Source organism: Lepisosteus platostomus, chromosome 28, assembly GCF_059453375.1.
Source record: "Lepisosteus platostomus isolate fLepPlt1 chromosome 28, fLepPlt1.hap1, whole genome shotgun sequence".
NCBI lineage: Eukaryota > Metazoa > Chordata > Actinopteri > Semionotiformes > Lepisosteidae > Lepisosteus > Lepisosteus platostomus.
The window spans coordinates 648,029-671,046 of NC_142638.1; the positions used below are offsets into that span (position 1 = coordinate 648,029).

At 47.6% G+C, this 23,018-nt stretch overlaps 1 protein-coding gene across 4 annotated transcripts in view; it reads right to left on the reverse strand.

Annotated features, from left to right (window-relative positions):
* Positions 1 to 2,693: 2,693 nt before the first annotated feature.
* The window catches only part of LOC148638514 (1-phosphatidylinositol 4,5-bisphosphate phosphodiesterase delta-3-A-like), a 29,829-nt gene continuing 9,504 nt past the window's right edge, over positions 2,694 to 23,018 (reverse strand). For 2 of the 4 annotated variants that reach the window (XM_088623324.1, XM_088623327.1), the window contains exons 2-15: positions 20,068 to 20,235; positions 16,346 to 16,577; positions 15,910 to 16,039; positions 14,116 to 14,344; positions 13,398 to 13,599; positions 12,826 to 12,970; positions 12,312 to 12,464; positions 10,951 to 11,091; positions 10,133 to 10,283; positions 9,506 to 9,622; positions 9,076 to 9,254; positions 7,377 to 7,512; positions 6,327 to 6,476; positions 2,694 to 5,290 (exon numbers count right to left, since the gene is read on the reverse strand). In XM_088623324.1, the coding sequence (XP_088479450.1) occupies positions 5,178 to 5,290; positions 6,327 to 6,476; positions 7,377 to 7,512; positions 9,076 to 9,254; positions 9,506 to 9,622; positions 10,133 to 10,283; positions 10,951 to 11,091; positions 12,312 to 12,464; positions 12,826 to 12,970; positions 13,398 to 13,599; positions 14,116 to 14,344; positions 15,910 to 16,039; positions 16,346 to 16,577; positions 20,068 to 20,235 (2,246 nt within the window). In that variant the 3' untranslated portion in view covers positions 2,694 to 5,177. Of the gene's footprint in view, positions 5,291 to 6,326; positions 6,477 to 7,376; positions 7,513 to 9,075; positions 9,255 to 9,505; positions 9,623 to 10,132; positions 10,284 to 10,950; positions 11,092 to 12,311; positions 12,465 to 12,825; positions 12,971 to 13,397; positions 13,600 to 14,115; positions 14,345 to 15,909; positions 16,040 to 16,345; positions 16,578 to 20,067; positions 20,236 to 20,632; positions 20,690 to 23,018 lie in introns of all 4 variants that reach the window. The other 2 variants (XM_088623326.1, XM_088623325.1) reach the window with 2 other exon arrangements.

Sequence of the window (23,018 nt, forward strand, 5' to 3'; positions counted from 1 at the left end):
TTTCTTGAAGATTTATAATAATAATAATAATAATTGCTTACACTTATATAGTGCTTTTTCTGGACACTCCACTCAAAGCGCTTTACAGGTAATGGGGACTCCCCTCCACCACCACCAATGTGCAGCATCCACCTGGATGATGTGACGGCAGCCATAGTGCGCCAGAACGCTCACCACACATCAGCTATCAGTGGGGAGGAGAGCAGAGTAATGTAGCCAATTCATAGAGGGCATGATTAGTAAGGGCCAATTGGAAATTTGGCCAGGACACCGGGGTACACCCCTACTCTTTTCGAGAAGAGCCCTGGGATTTTTAATGACCACAGAGAGTCAGGACCTCGGTTTTATGTCTCATCCGAAGGACGGCGCCTGTTTACAGTATAGTGTCCCCATCACTATACTGGGGCATTAGGACCCACATGGACCACAGGGTGAGCGCCCCCTGCTGGCCCCACTAACACCTCTTCCAGCAGCAACCTTAGTGTTTCCCAGGAGGTCTCCCATCCAGGTACTGACCAGGCTCACACCTGCTTAGCTTCAGTGGGTTGCCAGTTGTGAGTTGCAGGGTGATATGGCTGCTGGCTTAAAAGTCTGATGCTCTACCGACTGAGCTATCCGAGCTATATTTCAGATTATTTGTGTAATCTGAAAGATCTGGTCCATAAAAAGGATCACGGTCACGTATCTGTTTTGCTGTTTCAGGAAATAAGTTTCTGCATAAAGTATCTACTTGGCACATATACGAGCAAATGGGAAACAGAATAAAAAATAAGCATTTAATGTTAAGTAATTTTCATTTCAGTCAACTGCACCTGAGAATCGCGTTTCTTCGTGACAGGAAGTAAAGCGACCCTTCCGCACTTTTCGAGTTAGCCACCAGATGGCGATGTTGTAGCTGGTTTGAAGTCTGTACCAACAATAAGATTCTGGTTGTGCGATTTGCCATCTTCAGATTTAGTTGATTTACTGGTTTTGTCATCACTTCATACCTTGAGTCTTTGAAACACAGCTGCGGGCATCTAAAACATTTCACAGAAGAACAGGCCTAAGTGAAAAACAAAAGAGATTTCAACATCTATCACTTCTTCACACCCCAGTGGAAGTACTTCAGTGGAATTTTGTTTTGCTGTCTTTTTCCCGTTTCTGTTATCAGCAGTGATTGAGGAGGTCTTAACTTTCCTTTCTCAAGATAAGAATAATACCACTGGCTGGAAAATTGCTTAATGTAGTGCTTATCTGCAAAATGTATAATAGACCAATAAGCCTCACTTATATTGCATGTAAGGTTTACAGATTAATTGTGCAGAAGGTAAAGTGTTTAAGGTACTGCATGTATTTGATTTGAGAAATGGTTAACCAATAGGAAACAGTTTAAATGAGAGGTAAATGCCCTGTGATCTTTTTCTAATCTGTATCAATGACCAACTGACTAGCAAACAGGACAGTTTTGCAGATGAAGCCAAAACAAAAGGATGAGCAAATTCTGTATAAATTTCAATAGGAATTCAGAAAGACTGAAACCAAAATTCAAAATGGATCAAACCCCTGGCAGGTGATGATTAATTTGACAAGTGCAGGGTGTGAAATGCAGGCAGCAAAAACATAAACTGCAAATATAAATTAAGAAACTACTTGTGAAAATACAACTAGTATCATCATTGCTTTAAATAATATGTAGACGTGTATTCATGTGTAAAGGCCAGTTCTAAAATCTGTAAAGCAGGGGTCTCCACCCCAGATCTTGGTGAACCAGTTCAGTTAGTTTCATAGGGCACTGTAAAACCACAGGTCTGTCTGAAACTCTGGTCCTTGCATGTTCTAAACGATCTCTGAGTTAATTAAGCGCTTGTTTAACATCACATGTCTCCAAATTCTGCAGATTAGTGAAGGTCTGATGGCTGCTTATAAATCCTGCTGGACAGCTGCTGATTTTGAGGAGACCAAGAAAACCTGCATCAGCCTTCAGCATGAGGACTCCTGTAGTAACCCTGAACCTTGAGAGGCCTGGGTGCACTTGGTAGTCATTTAGATAAGATCAGATCACTTTATTGGCCATATACAATTTCTTGTACCAGCTAATGTACATACACCACCCACATCTTGCACATTATTCCAGGAGGGCATGTTTTGACTAGAAAGGACTGCTGTATGAAACTTTGATTTTAATAATAATAATAATAATAATAATAATAATAATAATAATAATAATAATAATAATAATAATAATAATAATAATATAAATAATTGCTTACACTTATATAGCGCTTTTCTGGACACTCCACTCAAAGCGCTTTACAGGTAATGGGGTCTCCCCTCTACCACCAGCTCCAGTGTGCAGCATCCACCTGGATGATGCGACGGCAGCCATAGTGCGCCAGAACGCTCACCACACATCAGCTATCAGCTATTTTAAGCTGCATGGAGAAAATTCTGAAGCAAATCCCTCATCTTACTGTAAAATATGCTAAATATGGTCAAGAAACTAAGACAGCAGATCTGCACCCAAGCACGGCAGGGGAAATTAAGGATCTTTTTAACAAATGATTTGGAAGACAGAATAAATCCAGGGTCCCAAGACTGAGAGCACTGTCATTGTCCCCTACAGCACCTCTCACTGGGCTTCACATGCCTTGACCTTCATCCTCTTCACTAGGATGCTGCTCAGTCGCGTGAATCCAAAACACATTAACAACTTTTCCTGGAATTAAAGGAAAGTTTATTGTCTCATTTCGGAACTGATGCTAAACTCAGGAGAGCTCACAATGTGCACACCTGCCTGTGGACACTGCTGCCTAGCTCTGATGCTATTGTGTTTTTTGTCTTACTAACATGCTCTGAAAGACATCTTTAAACAAAGCATGTCTAATATCATTGTCTAGATCAGACCTCAAAGTTCAGCATATCTGCACAGACAAAAGCTCTGTACCTGAAACAGAACTGGGAGATTGAGAGCCTGGTGTATGTGAACAGGGTGCACATTCGATCTGGTTTCTTTTTGAAGATAATGGACACAAAAATAGCACGTGAAGCAAAGAGTTGAATAGAGGTATGGAAAACAGAATTTACCCTCTCTTTTACTTAATCAAATATTAGTACTTGAAAACTGATCCAAACTTCAGTATGTGTTGAGATTGCATCAGTGCAAAACAGTTTTGAAAAATGTCCTATGAAATTTAACATTATCATAAACTTAAATAAAATAAACAAACTAAAAGGCACAAATACAGGGATTGTCAAACTTAAACAGATATCACAGAAAAGTAGAACACACATCTAAGCAAAGAAAACCTCTTGTCCACAAACAACATAGGGCACCATTGCTGTCATACATAGATATTGGAGGAAACAATTGTGAGACGTTCAGACAGAGGAAATTGTGGGACTTTCAGACAACAGTGTTACCAATGTTATAGTGCCAGATCCTGCTGTGCACACGGGCTCATCCCTTGACTAATTTAGAGTATTAATCACATAATACTTGTCAGTACAAAGGGCTGATAAACAATAAATACCATAATTGGAGGTGGGGATACACTGAGCACTCAGTAAGTAATCTGATTACACTATCAAGTTAATTTGGTGAGCCTTTTAATTACAAGAAGCTCTACAAAACACGAAAGCTATAAAACCAACCGCAGTCTTAGTGTTGTTCCAGAAGGCAGCGAGGAGACAGTTAGGGGAGTGTTGTGCAGCAGGTATAACTGTTTAAAGACTCTTCAGAGATGAAGTACAGTTAAGACAAGCAGCTCTTGCTCCTGGACAGATCCCCACTGTGTCCCGTATAGCCGGACTTGGGTGGATAGGGATCCTATGCGAGGCACTTCTGATATGCAGCTCAGGGAGGAGACCTCAATCGTGAGCGAGGAAGGGAAGACTAGTGAGGGTTTAAATAGTGCTGAGTAGATCGGTGTGTGGATGTTTAGGGAGAGAAGAGCTCGTGGGACTGTGGGAGCGCTTACTTCCCCTTTGTGCGATTCGTGACAAACTGCTAATGAGCAGTGAATTTCAGCTTCTGAGATAAAATGGCGTTACAGTGCTGTGTCTCTGCACCAGGGGCCTTTAATTAGCCACTGACTGGCAAATAAAAAACACAGGTGGTTTAACTTCTCATCCAAACATGGAGTTCAATTAAGCGATGAAGTTCAGAGTTCCAGGACACGGGCTCTCGAGGACTCAAATTGCCCACCCCTGTCAGGCACAAGAGCAAGGGAGATTTTAAACAGGAAGAAGTTGAAAAACAAGACATTTCTTAACAAAACTCATTTCATGGAGCCATGTTCTATGAAAGCTGCCAGTTCACAGCTCTCTTGAATTCAAGAGGCAGGCTTTCGCTGGTCATATTTGTGGTTTGTTTGCTCTTTGTGTTCTGAGTCATCAAACTAAAATTTAAAAATTACAGCAGCTCATTTTTCATTTTGATGTTGATTTTCTGGTGGACCTGCCCTGGACTAAACAGACTGTGAGCCAGTGAGAGGTGTCCACATCTCAGGGAAAGACAGCCGCTGTTCCTGGCAGTTGCTTCCTGCACCTCAGGGATAGGGATGTGGATCAGCTGCTTCCCAGAGACTGAGCTGAGCACAGGAGCCTTAGTCTGGTTCTGCTCCTTCATGACAAATTGCTCCAGTAGCCCCTGCTCAAAAGCAGCAGCACTGGAATTAAGCCTGGTCACATAAACCTAGAAGCTCCGGAGACAGATCACAACTGTTAAGTTACTCTTTACATTAAAAAAATATAACTGGAGTATTACATCTCTGCAAAATTGCATATCAAATATTGCTAATTTATCGTGTAAAATAATAAAATCAAATCAAATAAAAAAGGTCAGCTTTCTTAGCTTGATAAGCTGGTGAAATAAAAGAGTGAAAGTCCTGCCAGCGAGGCTGCTACTGTCCTCAAACACTCGACAAGCAGAGCACCCCAATGTCCGGACAGGGCCAGGGACACCCCTGGATTTCCGTGAGAACAAGCTCCCTGGTGCTTCTCTCTCCGAGCTCCAGCCAGCTTGGTATTGGACCTGTCCTGGTCCCACAGGGGTAGGACCGATGATGACCAATGGGGCTTGCCTTCTCTCTGGAGGGGGTTCCTTTGAGCTGCTGAACGAGACGCTGCCAGCGTCCCCTCATTACCCCTGTCACTGTGTGCGCTGGCCAGGGACCGGAGCACGGGGCTCACGCAGGTCACGGGGACACAGGCTTGGTGGATCCCAGGGCAGAGACCTTGACGTGGATGAAGAGGGTGGCGGGGGACAAGGAGCAGCCGTCCTCTTTCAGCAGGTGCACGTGTCGGAATCCTGGAAGACAGAGGGGTTAGAGGTCAGGGGTAAAAGGTCGTAGAAGCTGGAAAGGAGGGGTGCCTGTGTTGCTTACATAAAACATGACACTGCAAACTAACGATGAACCCTGACTATTCTTTCTATATTAGATATACAAAAAAGAACAGTGCAGTAGTTAGCTAATTGATCCCAGGATCTTATCCATCTGTTTATTGAAAGAAGTCAGTGTATCAGCTTCAACAACACTGCAACATTCCCTACTCCCACCACCCTTTATGTAAGGGGTGCCTCCTCTTTTAAATGCACTTCAGTAAATGTTTTCAGTTGTGGAAATCTGTTTTGTTTGTTGTGTTACTTTTTCTGAAGAAATTTGCTGCATTAACTTTGTCAGTGTCTTTGAGGATTGTGAATATTTGTATCAGGCCCCCCTATCATTGTCTTCCTCTGTTCAAGACTAAAAAGGTTCAGCTCCTTCAGTCTGTCAGTGTAGGACAGACTGTCCCAACAAATATGTGGTGGACTAAGGATATTTCTGTTATTTAGAAAGACTGAAAACTCTTGGCTCTGGCTATTTCAAAGTTCTCATTAAGAGCCTATTGGTCACACAAGTACATGTCTATATAGCAACTTTAAACAAAAACCTGAGAAAGCCAGGAATTTTCCCATTTTCATTTTTCAATAACAGGTGGTCAGAGCTCTTGACTGACAACTAAAAAATGTTAACTCTTGGATTCTGACTGTGTGGGGCTTTAAGAGGACGAGGTTTGCTGAAAGAGGCCTTGACCATTAGGCTAAGTACACACTCCCCCTCCCTGTGCCCTGATACACAAGTCAACACTCCCTGTTGACACAGCAGCGCCTGGTATGACTCAACAGTAGTACAACACAGAGAGCTGTCCATCCACATGCCATGCTCATGCCATGATCTTTTTTCCACTTTCCAGGAGAGCGAATGTTCTGCTCATTGACTGCCCAGTGAGGCTGCCCGTCCCAGGGAGCAGAGGCAGACAGACCCAGAGAGAGCGGGAGAGATAGGAAATCAGGCCGACATTACCTCTGCGCAGGCTGGTGAAGGGCAGAGTGAACTGGCCCACAAAGTCATTACTGGAGGCCATGTCATGATCTTCCACCACAAATCGGATCAGAGCTAGCTCAGGCACCTGGATCTTGAAGGACAGAGTGCAATTCCACAGTGGATTGAACCCTGCAGGCCACAGGAGGACAGTTATCAGCACACAGCAGTCATCCCCTTGCCCAGGCAGGACCCCCAGAGCAAAGGCCTTGTTAACGTTGCTGCAGCACACAGTCTCTTTAGAGATTAAGATGTCTTTTCTCAAGAGAAGCTGTAGAGCAGGAAACAAACTGTAAGCGGATTAATGGAGGGCGTAATTAATGTTCCTGTTGGCAATCTGACCCCAGATTTAGCTGTTTTATCTCCAGCTCAGGACAGACCAGTTCAATCGATTTACACTACACACAGAACACATCGACCACAGTGATGAGAGAGCTTCAACAAACTGATAACTGTAGCAATGATTATTAAGAGGCACAATGATCCCCACTCCACAAAATTCATACATGGGTAAAAGGAAAAGTCGTCAGGATGCCAGAATCCAGCAGGAATCAATGTTGGTTTTGATAAGAAGTACAATACAGACTGGAGTTAATGGGAAAATAAGAACAAATCCTCAGTGTCAAGTGCAACACAGGGAACTGCTTTAAAATACATTGCTCTCTTAATCTGCTTTGCACTACATTTTTTGACATTATTGATGCAACAGGGTCTTTGCTTTAAGGTATTGTTACAGGCTGGTTAGGAAGATGAGAGCACATTTCGTTTCACATTCAGAAAGGAAACTGGTGCTTTTGCACACTTTAATTTTTCCTCACAGAAAAACAAGATCAAAACAAACTGTTCTTTTCTGTCAGCTGCTGTCTTCTCCTTTGTCTGCTTCCTTTCCTGACTCATTGTCTCTCTCATTCACTCCCCCTTGGAGTCTGGACTTTGTACTGAGCCCAGACTCCAAGGGGGAGTACTGAGAGTTTCGAGCCATCTGGGATCACCGCAGCCACTACCAACAGCTGTGCGCTCTCGGCGGTGTACCGTTGTTAGTGATGTAGGGCGTCTCGGCCTTGGTGGTGTCGGACGACACCCCGTGCACCTCGATCCGGACCAGGGGGTCCACAATGGAGTTGGGCTTGTCGGTGTTCAGCTTGGGCAGCTGCTGGGCGGAGATCACCTGGTAGAGGAAGGACAGACTGTGGTCAATGAGTCAAGTAAAAGTACTGGAGAAATTCATTACTTTTAAAGATAAACTAGTTCTAGCTACCATTATCAGTGGGTGAGCTAACACATTGTTTTACACAGACAGTGATGTTTTTCAATAGAATGTGTTCCTGAATTCCATGAGCTCTTGGAAACAGCAGCGGTCTGTAGGCTCCCTGCTCTGGGCAGTGTGAAAGAGTGCCACGGAAGAAGATGTACACAAAGCTATAATTTTGTAACAATATGAAGAGTTTATTCAGCATGGACTAAGCTGACACAGTCTGGATTTCATAGCACTTGTGCAATTGGATATTCTGTAAGCAAGGAAAACAAGGTTTTAGCAAGTATCTAAAGCTCAAACACTCAACATCCCAAGCTAGTCTCAAACCAACACACCCTTCTGCTCCCTATGGCATCATGATAGTTAACCTTTTACATGGTAACCTCTGCCCCTTCTGCTTATAGGTCATCTGATCTGTTAAAGTGGTATCCATCCATCCACACATTTTCTAACTGCTTTATCCAGGTCAGGGTTGCAGGAGAGCTGCATCCAATCCCAGCAAGCAATGGGTACAAGGCAGGATACACCTTGGATGGGATGCCAGTCCATCACAGGGCACACAGACACAAACTCACAACAGGGCCAATTATTCCAGAAGCTAATTAACTAACCCCTACACCACTGTGCCTCCCCTGAAACTGTATCCTTTCTCCTTCACAAACAACAGCAAACAATTATAACCAGCAAATACACATTTACACTCATTCACTTGAACCCGGTCTCTGTCCTAATGGTGTCTGTCAGTCTTGTATCAACATAGATGTGTCGCCAATATTGAGTTTACTGTTCGAACAAAGAGATCTAGTTGTACAAGAAAAGGGATACCACTTCCCCTCCACGCCACTAGATGATGATGTTGCAGATAAGGACAACAATGTTTACCTGCATTAGCTCTGGAAGGCCATGTGGAGCTCAATATGCAGGTCTAATAATTTACAGGAAAGTTACAGAAATACATATCCACCATTTTAACAGAATAATTATTGTTTTTTTGTATATTGCACATGGCTTCTGGGAAATATAGGTATTTTCTTGCAATTATGGGGGTGGTGTGAAAGCAGACGAGTTTGTTCAGTCTATAATAAATGTCTGCTTACAGGCTATGTGAGAGGGTTCCATCACAACCACAGAAGACAAGATAATAATCTGAACACAGATAATAGGGTTCCTACAGCTTGACAGCTATTACATTCCAAGACAGTTGTAATTACATAAGCTTGCAACTGTCACTATAATTGTCTGAGATAAGCTCTTCATAAACCTTTCCGCTCTCCTGAATCAGGATTGCGATTCCTGATAAAAAACTGATTGGAAAGAGGCTTCCCTGACAGCCTGAATGTACAAACTGGTAAGGACCGTCCTGTAGGCACACCAGCGAGGTCACATCTTCCCCTGGGACAGTCCTGAAGGCAGCCCTGCTGTGGCTGCTGTCCACCTCCCCTCCCCCACAAATCCCACAACTGCCCTCTCTCCCACCTTGATGGTCAGCTGTGTGGGCTGGTAGCCTGGGCCCTGCAGGGGGTTCTCGGGGTCGAAGGTCGAGTTCTCAGCGCGCAGGAAGGCGGGTTTGAGGATGTAGCCACAGTGGCCGTTGGGAAGGAAACGTCCCTGGTTCAGATCCATCTGCTCCCCTGGGGTCTGGAAGTTGAGCGCCACTGTGGGACACAAGACACATCCATCATCTTCATCATCGTTAACATCACCATTGTTGTCACCCTCTTCGTCATCATTGTCATTGAAATCATCATCTTCATGATCATCATTGCCATCGTCATCATCGGCGTCATCAGAGAGTCACTTACGAAGAACAGGGCACAAGTAGGGACCACACTCTGATGAAGCAGTGTGGCTCAAGAACTATTTAATTGGAGGAATGAAAGAGATTTTTTGTTGTTCGGATGCTGACCAATCTGACAGCCGCAGTTCCACATGTCCTGGGGGTTGTAGTTAGAGGACTGGATTCGCTGCCCAGAGGGGTAAATTCGACTCAGCTGCCGCGTGTTGTGCTGCACAAAGGCCGTTCCTGTGGAAGCAAAGTGTCTTAGCAAGTTATGAGTTTTACATACATGACATAAAGGAAACTCCCTTCAGCACTGAGAGAGGAAGACCAGACACCTTGCTCCCACAACAAGCAGGGTGTAATCAGTGCAAAGTTCTCATGAAACTGAGCAAATGCTGAAACAACTCGGATGTCTGTTTATACCTTATGTTTAAACTGCTTTTCGCTAGGCTGAAAAGAGAAGAAAAGAAACAAAACGTTTCGTCTGTCGAACCTTCTTCGAAAGCCACCCGAAGAAGGCTCCACAGCTGAAACGTTGTTTCTTTTCCGCTCAAATAAACCTTTACTTGTTCCTTTGCAGCCTACGCATGCTGACACAGCTACCTGCTCGAACTGCTTTTCGCTATTACACAGCCCAGCCACTGTTACTGTAGGTCCATAAGCCCGTGAGATGCTTTGTTGAATAGAGTAAATTGGGGACACTGGGTGAAATAAATGCTGAAAGCTGGCAGATTCATGCCCCCCCAGAAGCACCTGATTCCTTGATGTGGCGCTGGGCTTCGCTCTCGGAGAAGGACGACATCTCGTTGGGCAGCTGGGCCGCCTGCTCAAAGCCCCGGAACGGGGTGCTGCGGCAGTATACCACCAGCTCGGACAGCTCCGGGCTCAGCTTGGAGGTGCCGGCCTGCGGGCAGACAGACGCACTGGGCAACGGGGCAGAGCTCCTGCTGGCATGAGAGGGTCTGCCCCCTCGGTCACACCGCCTTTAAAATGGGTCTTCCTCGGACGTTCAGCTGTCCCTCTTGCACTGCCCTCTGCATTTTGAGAGCTCTTGCCTATTGCAGGGAGGACTGTATTTCCTTAAAGAATGGGCTTAATGGGACAAATTTAACAACTTAACAGCTTCTCCGAGTTCTTTAGGGGCTGCTGCTTTGAAGAAACCAAGGAACCCTGCAGAGACACCAACCCTGCAGATCTACGGTTGCCCACCTCTGGTCCATACATACACAGGAGAAGCACAGAGCAATTCTTCTTTTGAACCAGGCGGCACAAGAATGTCTTTACAAGTAGAAAGATGTGTGAAGTCTTTCATGTCCTCATCTACTGGTGCCGTTTGGCTCCAAAGTTTAGGGGAACTATTTGCAAACTAGGAATATCAACACCACCTTACTTTACCTAATGGTTCCTTTTTTCAAAAGAAAATAAAACAGGGGTCATGGCCTTACAGCAAGGCCCTGTAAACCCACGCAGTTCCGCACAGAGTTAGCCAGCCTGTGGAACTTCATGTCTGGACCTGAGCTGCCAATGATCAGCTGTTCCGTCAGTTCTTAAGCACGAGCTCACAGCCTCACCTTCGCCACCTCCTTGTTTTTGTTGTTCCCGGGCCTGCCTACCATCTCATCCTCTGAGCCGGAGGAGGAGCCAGCGCTGTCCGTCTTCACTTGCTGGCCTGTCTCCTTCTTGCCCTTCACCAGGATCCGCCCCTTCAGTTCCTGAGCCCAGCCAATAAGAAGCCATTAAAACACAATAGCTCCTCCCCTCCCGACCTACTGACCCGCATGCAATCAGGTTTACTACCAGGACAGTCATCCACAGTCATGACAAGAGCACACTTTCCTATTTTTTTACTATAACGCAGTATAGTTAGTATCTTTGTAGTATAAATGTACCATACCTCTAAGCTGCTTTGAAAGTTATCAGAATTTCAGCTTAGGAAGAACCAAAGGTAATTGATACATCCTCTTAGTTGTTTTGTTTTTTTTTGCTGAAGATTTTAATGATAAGTAGAAATGAAAAAAGCGTCGAGCTAAAGTCACCAGACCACTGGTTTGTTCCCAGACTGTGCTGTGAGGAGGCTGCCAACTGTAAAGCAAACCACAGGAAAAACACAGACATTGCAAAGTAACACAGGAGCCAGCAGGGGGCAGTAAGACATAAAGGGGCCTGATCAGTGGAGAGATGAGCCGATTGCACAGCAATCTGGCAGACAGGAGCTCTTTCCTCAGATTATCCTGCTGGCAGGAGCTCTTTGTGGAATTAGATTTCCTGCTAATGGATCCCACAGCCTTGCTTACTGCCGTCTGTGACTCTCTGCTCTCTGACACTCCAGCCCTGTGGTCCCTGACGGACCCCCGCTGTGAGTAACTGCACCCGCAGGCGGCTCTGTGACCCATCAGAGGCCTCTTACAGTCTGCGGACAGAACGTGCTCCCTGTGCCGGACAGCAGGCCCATCAGACCCTCGGGTTTAGGCTGGCGTGTTTGTTGCCCTCACCCTCCTCACCCGTTCTTCCCACTTGAGATGTTTAGAAAGGTAAAGAAGTGACATAACCACAGAAATAAAAGCACATGACAGGAGCAAGCAGAAGCACCTGTGTGTCATTCCCAGGAGCACCTCCTGCGGTTCCTGAGTACCCGTGCTCTTTCACTAACACGCTCTGACAGGACTTCAGACCTCCTCCCTGACATCTCTGCTCTGTGTTCTGTCTAAACTCCTCCTTTTAAACACTTGATCCTAACAAGTATCACTTGTCAATTTAAATCCATTTACGAGAGAGATGCTTTTCTGATGAGGCATGTTTTTGGCAGTTCAGGGTTTAGAACTGTCTCCAATAACAAACCTCCTCCTGCCAGCTTGAATTAAATCCCACCCTGCTGCCATTTTGACACGTCTTCTCTGTTTGCTGCAGGACGGCCGAGGCAGAGAGACCCCACCTCTGGAGAAGGCAGGCTGCTGCTCAGCTGGCCGCTGATGGGCTTGGTGACCAGACTGTCTCCCAGCAATGTGCGGAGGTGCCTGGCCATGACCGCCTGCTGCTCCACGGTGCAGTGATTCTCCAGAGACAGGATCAGGGGGTAGGGGGAGGCCTGGCCAGGGAGAGACACACCAGCACAGTCATGACTCTGAACATGCAATGGGATCTGCAGTAAAACTAAAAATGCCAGTGATGTGTAATCTATTACATGTATAAATAGTACTGGAAGCTGACACCTATTTAGAAATCATTTAGCATCTGGCACACCATGATATTTTACAGAAGGGACACGGCGCTGATCATTTCATTTTGTGGGGATGGAAAGACATGCTGTAAGCTAGAAGCCGGACTGTCCCCCGGGCCCTGGCCTGCAGAGGGCTCTCCCCCGGGCCCTGGCCTGCAGAGGGCTCTCCCCCGGGCCCTGGCCTGCAGAGGGCTCTCCCCCGGGCGGTGTCTGCAGGGGCCTACCGTACCTTGAAGGCGTACTGGGCGATGGTCTGGATGACCTCTCGGAAGGGGATCTTGGAGGTGAGCGTGTGGCCGTGGCAGATGACCGGCTCCCCCTTGTCCCCGTCCCAGCAGTCCAGCTCCACGCAGCGGCAGCCCTGGTTCAGCGCCCTGCGAACACAGGCGCCCCCAGGTCACCCCGAGTCAGGACCCCCGTCCTGTCGCACTGTCACACTCCCGCTGAGGAAGGGGGTGATTCCGGCTGTGTGCAATTCCTTAACAAAAGCTGTCCTTTGGACATTACAAGCAGCTCTCCCATGGTTTTGCCATGCTTATACCATATAATTACTTTATCCCACCATGACACCTCTCTACACTCTACAGTACTTTCACAGTAATTTCCCTGTGCTTTACTGCGCTTTACCATGGAGTATCACAGTACACTGTCACAAGGGTGTGCTGTTTCTTGGTCTGGTTACTTAACATTACAGGACAGCACTCCCTGAAGCAGTGGGAGTGCTTGGCATCCTCCATTTTCCCTTTAAGATGGGGGCCTGGCTGGACGGGGTGGCTCACAGGGCCGGTGTGTCGAGCGTACCTGATGTAGGGCTCCGTGCTGCTCATGCTGGTGATCTGGTCCTTGGTCAGGTAGGTGTTGTGGGAGGCCGAGATGAAGTAGTGCGCCAGGGGCTGGGTCATGTCCTGAGAGACGGTGGCGTGCGCAGGGTTGAAGACGTTACTCTCGCTGGACAGCAGGTACATGGTGAACCCGTCCATCGTCATGAACTGGCTCTTCTTAGCTGCGATGAGACAGCGAGCCAATGAGGCGCTTTGTCAAGCTGTCAAGTTGTGACTGTAATGTAGCAGTGTACTGTGTTTTGTCTATGATATGTGTGTGTTATGTCTGATCTTTCTTTCTCTCCCTGTATCTGTATCGCACCACGACAAACTCCTGACAATCCAGCAGGCTGGTTTGGCAATAAACCCAACTTTATCAGAGACGTCATTGTTATTGACAGAGCAGCAGGAGCTGCTCGAATCCAGGGGGAATGAGATGGGGGTCCCTGGTTACAGGAAGCCATTCCCTTTGTCTACAGACGTGCCTCTTTGGAAGAAGAAGTGAGTAAGGAGACATCATTCCCCTTCCTTCCCTGGAAATGTCTCCTTCTGCAGTGGGACATCTATACATTCGGGACTCCCCTCTGGCCTATAGCACTGCTTCATCTCCCTTGACAGTTTCTGAGGTAGTAGCAGCCGTCTCACTGGGTGGGAAAGTCAGCCCCAGTGTGGCTCCCTGTCCCGCTCCCCCGGCTCACCCCTGTCACTGAGCTCGTAGGTCTGGATGATGGCGTGTGCGTGGGCCAGCGTGGCCTGCTCCTCGCCCTGGTCCCACAGGAACTCCCGCAGCTCCTCGGCGGAGAGGGCGCTGTCGTTCCCCGAGTACTTCCAGAACACTGCCTCCAGCTCGGGGCGCCGCATCAGGCGCCGGCAGAACTCGGCGATCTCGCTGTTCTCCAGCCGGCCGTTGGCCGATCGGTCGCACTGCTGCAGAACAGGAGCGCGCGCTGTGAGCCCGCCCCGAGCCCGCCTCGAGCCCGCCCTCGGAGCAGCGCCCAGCCCGCTGGGACACCGCGGCTCTGAGGGATGTGAGAGCGAGCCAGTGTGCCTGGGTGTCAAGCAGCAGAGGAGCTCTGAGCCTTAACTCTTTTTCACCCAGGCATCTGCTAACCCTGTAGTTGCCCCTTTACCAAAGTGAGGCTCAAACTGCGGACAAGACACCTGCTGCCTTCAGTGGCCGACAGAACCCAGGAAGTGACTGGTCTCAGCGTGTCGGGGACCAGGGGACTGGTTACATGTTTATGCACAGACAGACGTTGAAACCAGCGACAGTGACCTTTCAGCCTTCCACTTATCAGCTGGCTTCTACCGTCACAAAGCGAGTACCAGCTAGAATATCATCCCCACAGTCCATCTTCTTTTTCTTTATTTCCCCCAGATCATCGGCTCAACAGGAGGACGTTCTGCGACGGGGGATGCTGACTGCGAGGAGCTGGAATCAGCACATTTTTTATTGGTAGCTCTAAGCATACTTGCTTTCTGGTGCTGGCAGGCGGTGTAATTGAATCCAGACGTTTACTACAGACTGTCTGAGGCTGACTACAGCTGCCTCAGCCTCAGCATGTCTCCCCAGAGCCCCCGCCACGCCACCAGTAACCCCCCTCCTCCCAGACCACACCCCCGAGCAAGCGCTCTGCTTTCAGAGGTTCACTCTCCTCAGCTGCAAAAACCAGGAAAAACCAAGGCCTGATTTCTGGTAGCTATCAGAATGCCCCTATTGAACTGTTTCAAAATAATTCTACAAATATGAAGTAACACGTGTAGCACAGAAATCTCCTCCATCAAAAGTTTTGAGCCTCTTTTCAGGATGGCTGCTCTCTCCTGGTGCGATCCAGAAGCTGTTTCCATGGCAATGATCTCGACAGGCCTGCAGGCTTTAATTAATATCTTACAGATGAAAAAAATCAACATGATATGTTTTTAAAAAATCTTTAGCTTCCGGTCTATTGATTTGTTAATTTGATCTAAGCCAGGGATGTTCAGAACAACAGCAGTCCTGGATCTGCATTCATAGGTATAATCAGGTCTTAATTACTTTATGGAGTACTTTATGATTTTTAATTGTTTGATTCTTTGAATCCCTAGTTCCTAGAAATCCCGCACTGGGAGTACAGGTCCCTAGACTATCTGGTCCCAGTCCAGGACTGGTCTTGGGCAGCTGGAATCAGATACAATTCCTTGGTTTCTTTGTTAACGGGGCAGGTTCCAAAAGAAAACCGTAGCCAAAAACAGGAAAAACAATCCTGAAAAGAACAGATTTTGTTTTGTTGATTCTTCTTTGTGGCTTAGAAAAAAACAAGATTTGAAATCCTGCAATACGACCGGCCAGTGAGGCTGGAGAACTCTCTCGGCAGGACCAGGACTGCTGTTATAACTTTGACTTTCAGCAGGAGGCGTCAAGCTCCACGCCTCTGTCTTACAGACACTGGCCTCTCCGGGACTATAAAAGGGCCAGGCCGCCCCCCCTCGCTGCGCCCGCGGGCTGCCCTCACCTTGAACAGGCACCTGGCGTACTGCTCGTTCAGCTCGATGTTGATCATCTTCAGCAGGCTGCGCACTTCCTCGTAGCTCATCTTGCCATCCTTGTTCAGGTCAGCTCTCCTCAGGTAGCCATAGATCCAGGTGCAGGGAGTCAAGGACACTGACAGACTCACGGGCACCCCACTCCCACAGAACCCCACCCCCACTCCACAGCACCCACAGGAACCCCACCCCCACTCTATAGCACCCACAGGAACCCCACTCCACAGCACCCACAGAACCCCACTCCACAGCACCCACAGGAACCCCACCCCCACTCTATAGCACCCACAGAACCCCACCCCAACTCCACAGCACCCCCAGGAGCCCCACTCCCACAGGAGCCCACCCCAGACCAGTGTCTAGCGTCAGTGCAAGAAGAAGTCTCGCCCTGGCTGTGAAGGATATTGCTCCAGCATGTCTCGCTGGCTCATGCTGAGCGCCCTCTCCTGCAGCTTGCGCAGGCCTCGGACCCAGCACTGCACCTCCTCCGAGCTGCCCCCCCGCAGGTCCAGGCTCTTGCGCTTGCCCCCCCTGAACACCACGGTGAAGCACTGCTGCTCGGGCGCGGAGCCCTCCAGCCCCCGCAGCGCCTCCGACTGGCAGCCCTCCCGCACGCAGTCCACTTCCAGCACCGAGACTGCGGGGGCACAAGAGTGGGCACACACATGGGCACGGCCCAGGGGCTCTGCAGCCGAACCGGCCTGATGCTGCTCTCGCTGCTGGCGCTGCAGGGACACTGAGTGCCGCCCGCCGGCACCTGGGCACGGCCGGTCACCGCCAGCCAGCGCACAGCCCCGAGCTGAAGTGGCGACGATAGCCTTTCCTACGCCCAAGAACAGGTCGAGGCAAAGGAGACCAGACTGGACCCACCCAGAACTGCGCTGATAACTCGAGATCTTGAAACATGTCTGCCTCTAAGACTATGGATTTGTTGTCAGCTCTCTCCTCTTGAACCTCGCACTGCTATAGGTGGTTTTACAGTATATCTCATTTAAGACATTTGCTAGGACAAATCTGCCAGAATCCCCAAACCCAGTGTTACGCATAATCTCTAAAGAGGCTGTTATTTGGGAACCCAGTAATCCCTTTGCTTTATCAGGACAGGCAGTGCGCTCTTCATACTAACAGAACAGATGAGATGTCAAACCTATTATCACGTCTCTGCTGTCCGCAGATATTCAGGACAGGAGTGGGTGCGGTGCTGAGCTGGGATTGTGAGTGACCTTAAGCCCTGAGTGCTTGCAGGCAGCAAGTCACAGCTCCTCATTAACACAGACATGTGAGCCTGGCTGGCTTCTCTGCACAAAGAGCCTCTCGCTGCTAAATTCCAGGAATTCTCCAGCAGCAAAGAGGCTCAGAAACATCCACACCAGTAACCAAGCAGGGAGAAAGGTCTCCCCCTGGGGCTGTTTCCCAGTCAGGACCCCAGTATCTTCAGATTCTCATTCCATCTGAGCCCAGTTCACTCACTGAACCTTTAACTCCTCTAGTAATTTGATTAATTACATCATTTTCATTTATTTCCAGGTTGGGAAAGCCAAGATGCCTATTAGAATATAGCTATGACAATAAGTATTCAGGATGTGAAGAATTTGAAATCTCTCCAAGGTAATGATAAGTGAAAAGGTTTAATTGCAATTAATTGCAAACTACAATACCACAAAATCCAGAAGTCACTTTGCCATAACTGCACTTTACCACACCACCCTGCGCTTTATAGCACCTTCCCATCATTGCTCTGCACTTTAATATAGCTGACTCTCCTCTCCCCATGGTGATGTCACAGTCAACCTGTGGAGGCTCCGGAGATGTCCTCTATCCCCTCCTTCTTCAGATGAATAAAAGCACTTCTTGCATGCCTTGGTTACTCCATAGAACAGTCATGGGCAAACACACATTGCAAAGAGCTTCTTCAAATACCATGTGAATAATAAACCTCATTCACCTGTTCCTGCAGTTATCAGCTTATCCTGCTCATTTTTTTATTCCAAAAATAGTCATGTTTGTTTTTAGCCGCTCCACGTGCCTGTGTGTTTATTCATTATTTCCACACAGGAGAGCTTCACTCTTCATCCCTCCTTTTGTTCACCACAGAGGGGTTGTGGGAGTCTAGAACGAGCAACCCAGCCGTGCAGTTCAAGCTGGTACCCTTGGATCAATCTGATACTAACTTCCAAACAGGCTAGATGGGCTGAATGGCTTCCTCTCATTTGTAACTGTTCTTATATTTTGTTGTCTGAGTGAGCCCTGAGCTCAAAGAGGACCAGGCCAGTATGCTTGCCAGCACACACACCTTACAGGAGGAAGAGAGGATCTGCACTCTGCCTGTCTGCTGTCCCAGCTGTTGTCTGTCATGTTCAGCAATAACTCCAGCCCAGCAGAGCGTTAGCCACCACACTGAGCTTAAGAACATGTCCAGTAGATGTCAGGCAGTGAATTTAAGAGTTACGTTAGGAGTTTATTTTGTCCCTTTTCAAAACAAGCGCAGGAAACTTACGAAACTAAGAAGCAAATGTACAACAGGGAGGAAACTGAGTGTCGCACGCAGCCTGTAGCACTGCCGTGCAACACAGATATTCTTCCCCACATCATTTCCTGCCTCCTTCCAAAAAATCAGGGTTTTGAAGGAATGGACTATCTGTCAGCACAGGAAACGAGAGGGAAAAGAAAACACAAGACAAGATAGAAGAGGATACGGCTCCAGTCAGAAAGAAAGAAAAAGTCCTGCAAGGACAGGCTGCACCAGGAGGTCAGGGAGCAAAGGGCAGGAGCATCCAAAGAGGCCCACTCTGCTGTTGGTTGCAGGAGCCCTGCCCCTCAGAGCCCTCCAATCAGAACAAGCGTGCAGACCAGGGATCACAGCTGGTCCTGGGAAACCACACACCTGCTGGTTTGTGGTCCAGCGAGCTCACAAGGATGGGGGAGAGCTGAGGCTCCTTTCTGAGTTAAGCAGGCTAAATGTAAGACAGCTCTGAGATCTGGGGAGTTAATTACAGCAGTGACATGGGCTGGCTGGGGTGTGCCATGCTAAGAGAAATCTACTGTGTAATTTGAACTTTTTTTGGCCCAACGTTGCCCAAGGATGTGTTTAACCTGGGCCTGCCCCGATCTATTATTAGCTCCTGTCTAATTAGGATGAAACTCTGGTTTGCAGTGGTGCGGTTCAGAGGCACACAGGCCACAGAGCTCAGGACAGGAGATCTGAAGAACCTCAACTGCAGGGAAAACCAAAGAGCTGGTCTTCAATGGGAGGCCAACTCTGTTATAACAGCAAGAGTTTGTACATCATTCATTTAAGAATAAATTAATTTATTTATCGGCTCTCAGATTGGGCTGTGTGGGAAAAAGGAAAACCAGCTTGTGCCATTCTTTTCTTTGGGTGCTTAAAATGAAAAATTTCAATTATTATCATAAACACTCCCACTAGATTTCAGATTCCAAATCCATAAACCGTTTTCATATTTCTGAAGCTCTGCTTCTTAGATCAGGAGTTACAACATGTACATGTAGAACAATTTACTCAGAGCCTCCACTAGTGTTTTAGTGACTATTACCACTAATGACTATTGAAATACTGTATTTAGTATTTAGCTTAATGCTATGCTGCATTTAATACAGTTTTCCTATAAAAAGAAACTAAAATCTTTAATTTACACTGAGCAGCACCTTCAAAAACCTGATCGCAGCTCAAGGCATGTTTACATGAAGATGAGCCCTCATCACATCATCATGCGCTGTAGTAATTCATCCAACACACCAATCACCAATCAGATCTGACTGAATCCTTGTCACGAGTTCCATTAAAATTGCTTGTCCTACTTAAAAGGAAGTTTCTGTAAAACAGCCTTGCAGCACAAGTCTGATGACATCACTGACTCTAGTCTCCAGGCCCTGTGAGCCAGATAACCCAAGTATGATCACTATGGTACACCACAGTAAAATGATTAATAATGCACAGTGAAAGCATGGTAAAGTGAGCAGATATATGGCAAATCTCACCCCCTGTTTCACCCCTCCCCTTATCCCACCCCCTATCTCGCCCCTCCCGTTGCCCCGCCCCCTATCTCGCCCCTCCCCTGGTCCTGCCCCCCGTATCGCCCCCCCTCCCCTGGCCCGCAGGCACTCACAGGTCTGCTGGGCGGCCGCCCGGCGCAGCCGCTTCTTGGACTCCAGCCACACGGTCATGCCGTCCTCCAGCAGGCGCAGCAGGCGGCTCTTCTGCCAGCTCGCAGAGCGCACCTTCACCATGCTGGTGCCGCGCAGCATGGCCTGCACGTCCGCGTCCTCCATCACCCCTGGGCACACACAGGGGCAGGAGCAGGGCACACGGTTAGCAACAGGCACTGCAGCGCAGGGGAAATCACTGCACCCAGCACCTAACAACAGGCCTCTGCGGTTTAATCTGTGTTTTGTGTTTTTTGACCCATTACAATAACTAGGTTACGCTCCGTGAATCACTGAAATTAGGTTCCCATACAACTGGGAGCATGGGAAGATTTTGTCTAGGGCAAAGACACTGTATTGGCTTGCTGTGAGTGCTGTGTGTGTCTATGATGGTCTGTGATGGACACGGGTGAAATTGGGTGGCCACCGTGCAACAGAATGTGTTACCCCAAAATATTGATGAGTATTTTGATTTATGCAGCACTTTTCCTCTTAAAGGATCCCAAGACAATGAAGTGCGGCCCCCACCTGGGTGCCAATCCACTGCACCGCTGATCAGGCAGAGTCGGGAGACATTTCTTCATGCTGAAAGAAGTGAGAACTTCAGGGAGGCCAGTGTGGTTACAACAGACAGTTTGTGCCCAGCCCAGAGAGGAACGTAGCCTGGACACATGGGTCAACACCCCTGCTCTTAAGAACAGTTCCACTGGATCTCTAGTGACCAAGAAAACATTAATTTGGAAATTCAGGTCCAGAGGGAAGATCGCCACCTACTGGCCCATTAGCACAGCACCACTTACAGCTCCAACCTGTTGATCCTTAGAGGTCTCCCTTCCCAGTACTGGCCAAGTCAGCGATATTCCAAAGAATCTCCCAAACAGTATCGAAAGTCATTTTCAATACTTTCAATTCAAAACAAAGGCATTTCTGTTTCTTTAGCAGCTCAGCAATTACTTTCAATAAATCCCAGGTTATGACAATGTCCACAGATTAATGAAAACGGTCACATTGTGTAACATCCATTTTCTAAAGGTTTCATCCATTGCAGGGTCTCAGGGGAGTCGGAGCCTAACCCAGCAAGCAGCGATCACAAGTCAGGACACAACCTTGATGGGAAATCAGTCCCACAGACACACACACACCAGGGCCGACTGCCAATTTTTCTAGAAGCAATTTTAGATGCCAGCATATCTTATCAGGACTGTGGGAGGAAACCAGAGCACCTGGAGAAGAACGAAAACACAGGGAAAACACACAAACTCCATGCAGACAGCACCCCAGGAATGGAGTCCAGGCCCCAGTGTGGCAGAGCTCACCACTGCGCCTCTGTGCTGCCCAAGGCTACAGGTATTTGCCATTATTTCATTTTCCAGCTGAACCACTGAAAGCCAAGTGTAAAAATCCATCCACACAACGGATGTGAACTTCTGCTGTTAGGTTCTCGTGGGATTGTTATAGCACCCTATGTATACGTGTTCCCCTGCGAGTCCGCATGTTTGGCATGGACAGGTCACGTGCGAACAGTGTGTCCTTCCAAGTCACTGTCCAGTCGTTGTGTTTACAATTTGCCTAAACACGGATATCGTCAAGATATACAATGTCCAGCTGCTTCACTTAGCAGGCTTACCACCACACCTTCCTCTGGCCCAGAACGAGATGAATCTGAGTCCATCACAGGCCAAGAATGCTGGAAGTTGAGTGCACTACAATAAACAAACCCAGAGGCACAAGTTCTAACCTCTCTTAGAACTCTTCCGGAATGGAGATTTTCAGTTTATTCAAGATGATAAATAAGCCTTATTGTGGGCTTGGAGGAAGTCACCTGAGTCTCCTTTATTAACCTTTTCTTGTCACTCACAACACTAGAGCCAATGTGTGTTGCAAATCAGGAATCAGGAATCCTAAAGGCATCTGCCAGGGCATCACCAGCTCTGACCAGTGAAGGTCCAAGGCTGAAGTGAGGTATGGGAGCAAGATGGCATAAGACCTTCAGCAGTCCAGAGCTGGGAAGCTGCAAAAACAAACAGTGGAATGGAAGACTAGGAGCAGAATCCCAGGAGCACACAGACGAATTCTGGGCTGTAATTACCACGGAGCATTTTAATGACAAGGTTGGGAAAAACCACAGAGGAATCACACCCCAACTACAGCATGGCTGGGATCACAGAGATAAACATCAGTGGGCCTGTTGCTCAGATCTTCATGTAAAACGGAGCTAAAACATTGATGTTTTCCCATACCGAAAGTTGAGGGAGAATGAGATTAGCAAGAAACAAATGCTAGACCAATATAAAAACATCAAAAAAAGGTATTAGAAAAAATATCTCCTTTTTCATTATCTTTTTAGTACCTGAGGCTAGCAGGTTGAAGGATTCTAGAGGATTATACAGCAAGGGGGAAGCTGGGGTAGACAGATCTAATTGTCAAAAAGCAAGCAGATGAAGTGCTGTGAACCAATGGCCTTGATGAGGTCTTCAGAGCTGATGGAAGGGTCTGCAGCTCTTAAAAACTGGAGGTCTTTGGGAAGAAGAGCAGCCCACTCCTGGTTTCCAAGCATAAATACCTCAGCTAAAGCCTTGCTTTGTAAATTAAAGAGAGGGCTGCATGGTGATGTCAGGAGGGGCGTGATAGACAGAGATCTAAGAAGATATAAAATGTTTGGCCTCGAGGAATGATTCACATAGCACAGCTCATGCAAAATATCAAATCTCCCTTAAACACAAAACATCATTACTTTCAACTGGTAGCAGAAAGAATTGCCTGTTCTGAACGATCTGGTTCTGCAGTGGTGAAGCCAGTGAGGATCGGTGCTCTGACCAGAGGAGAGCTGCTCTCGGCCGGTTCTCTGCTATTCCTGCCAGATATCCTTTACATTTGAAAAATACACATAGAACCGAGCTTGTGAGCAACAGTC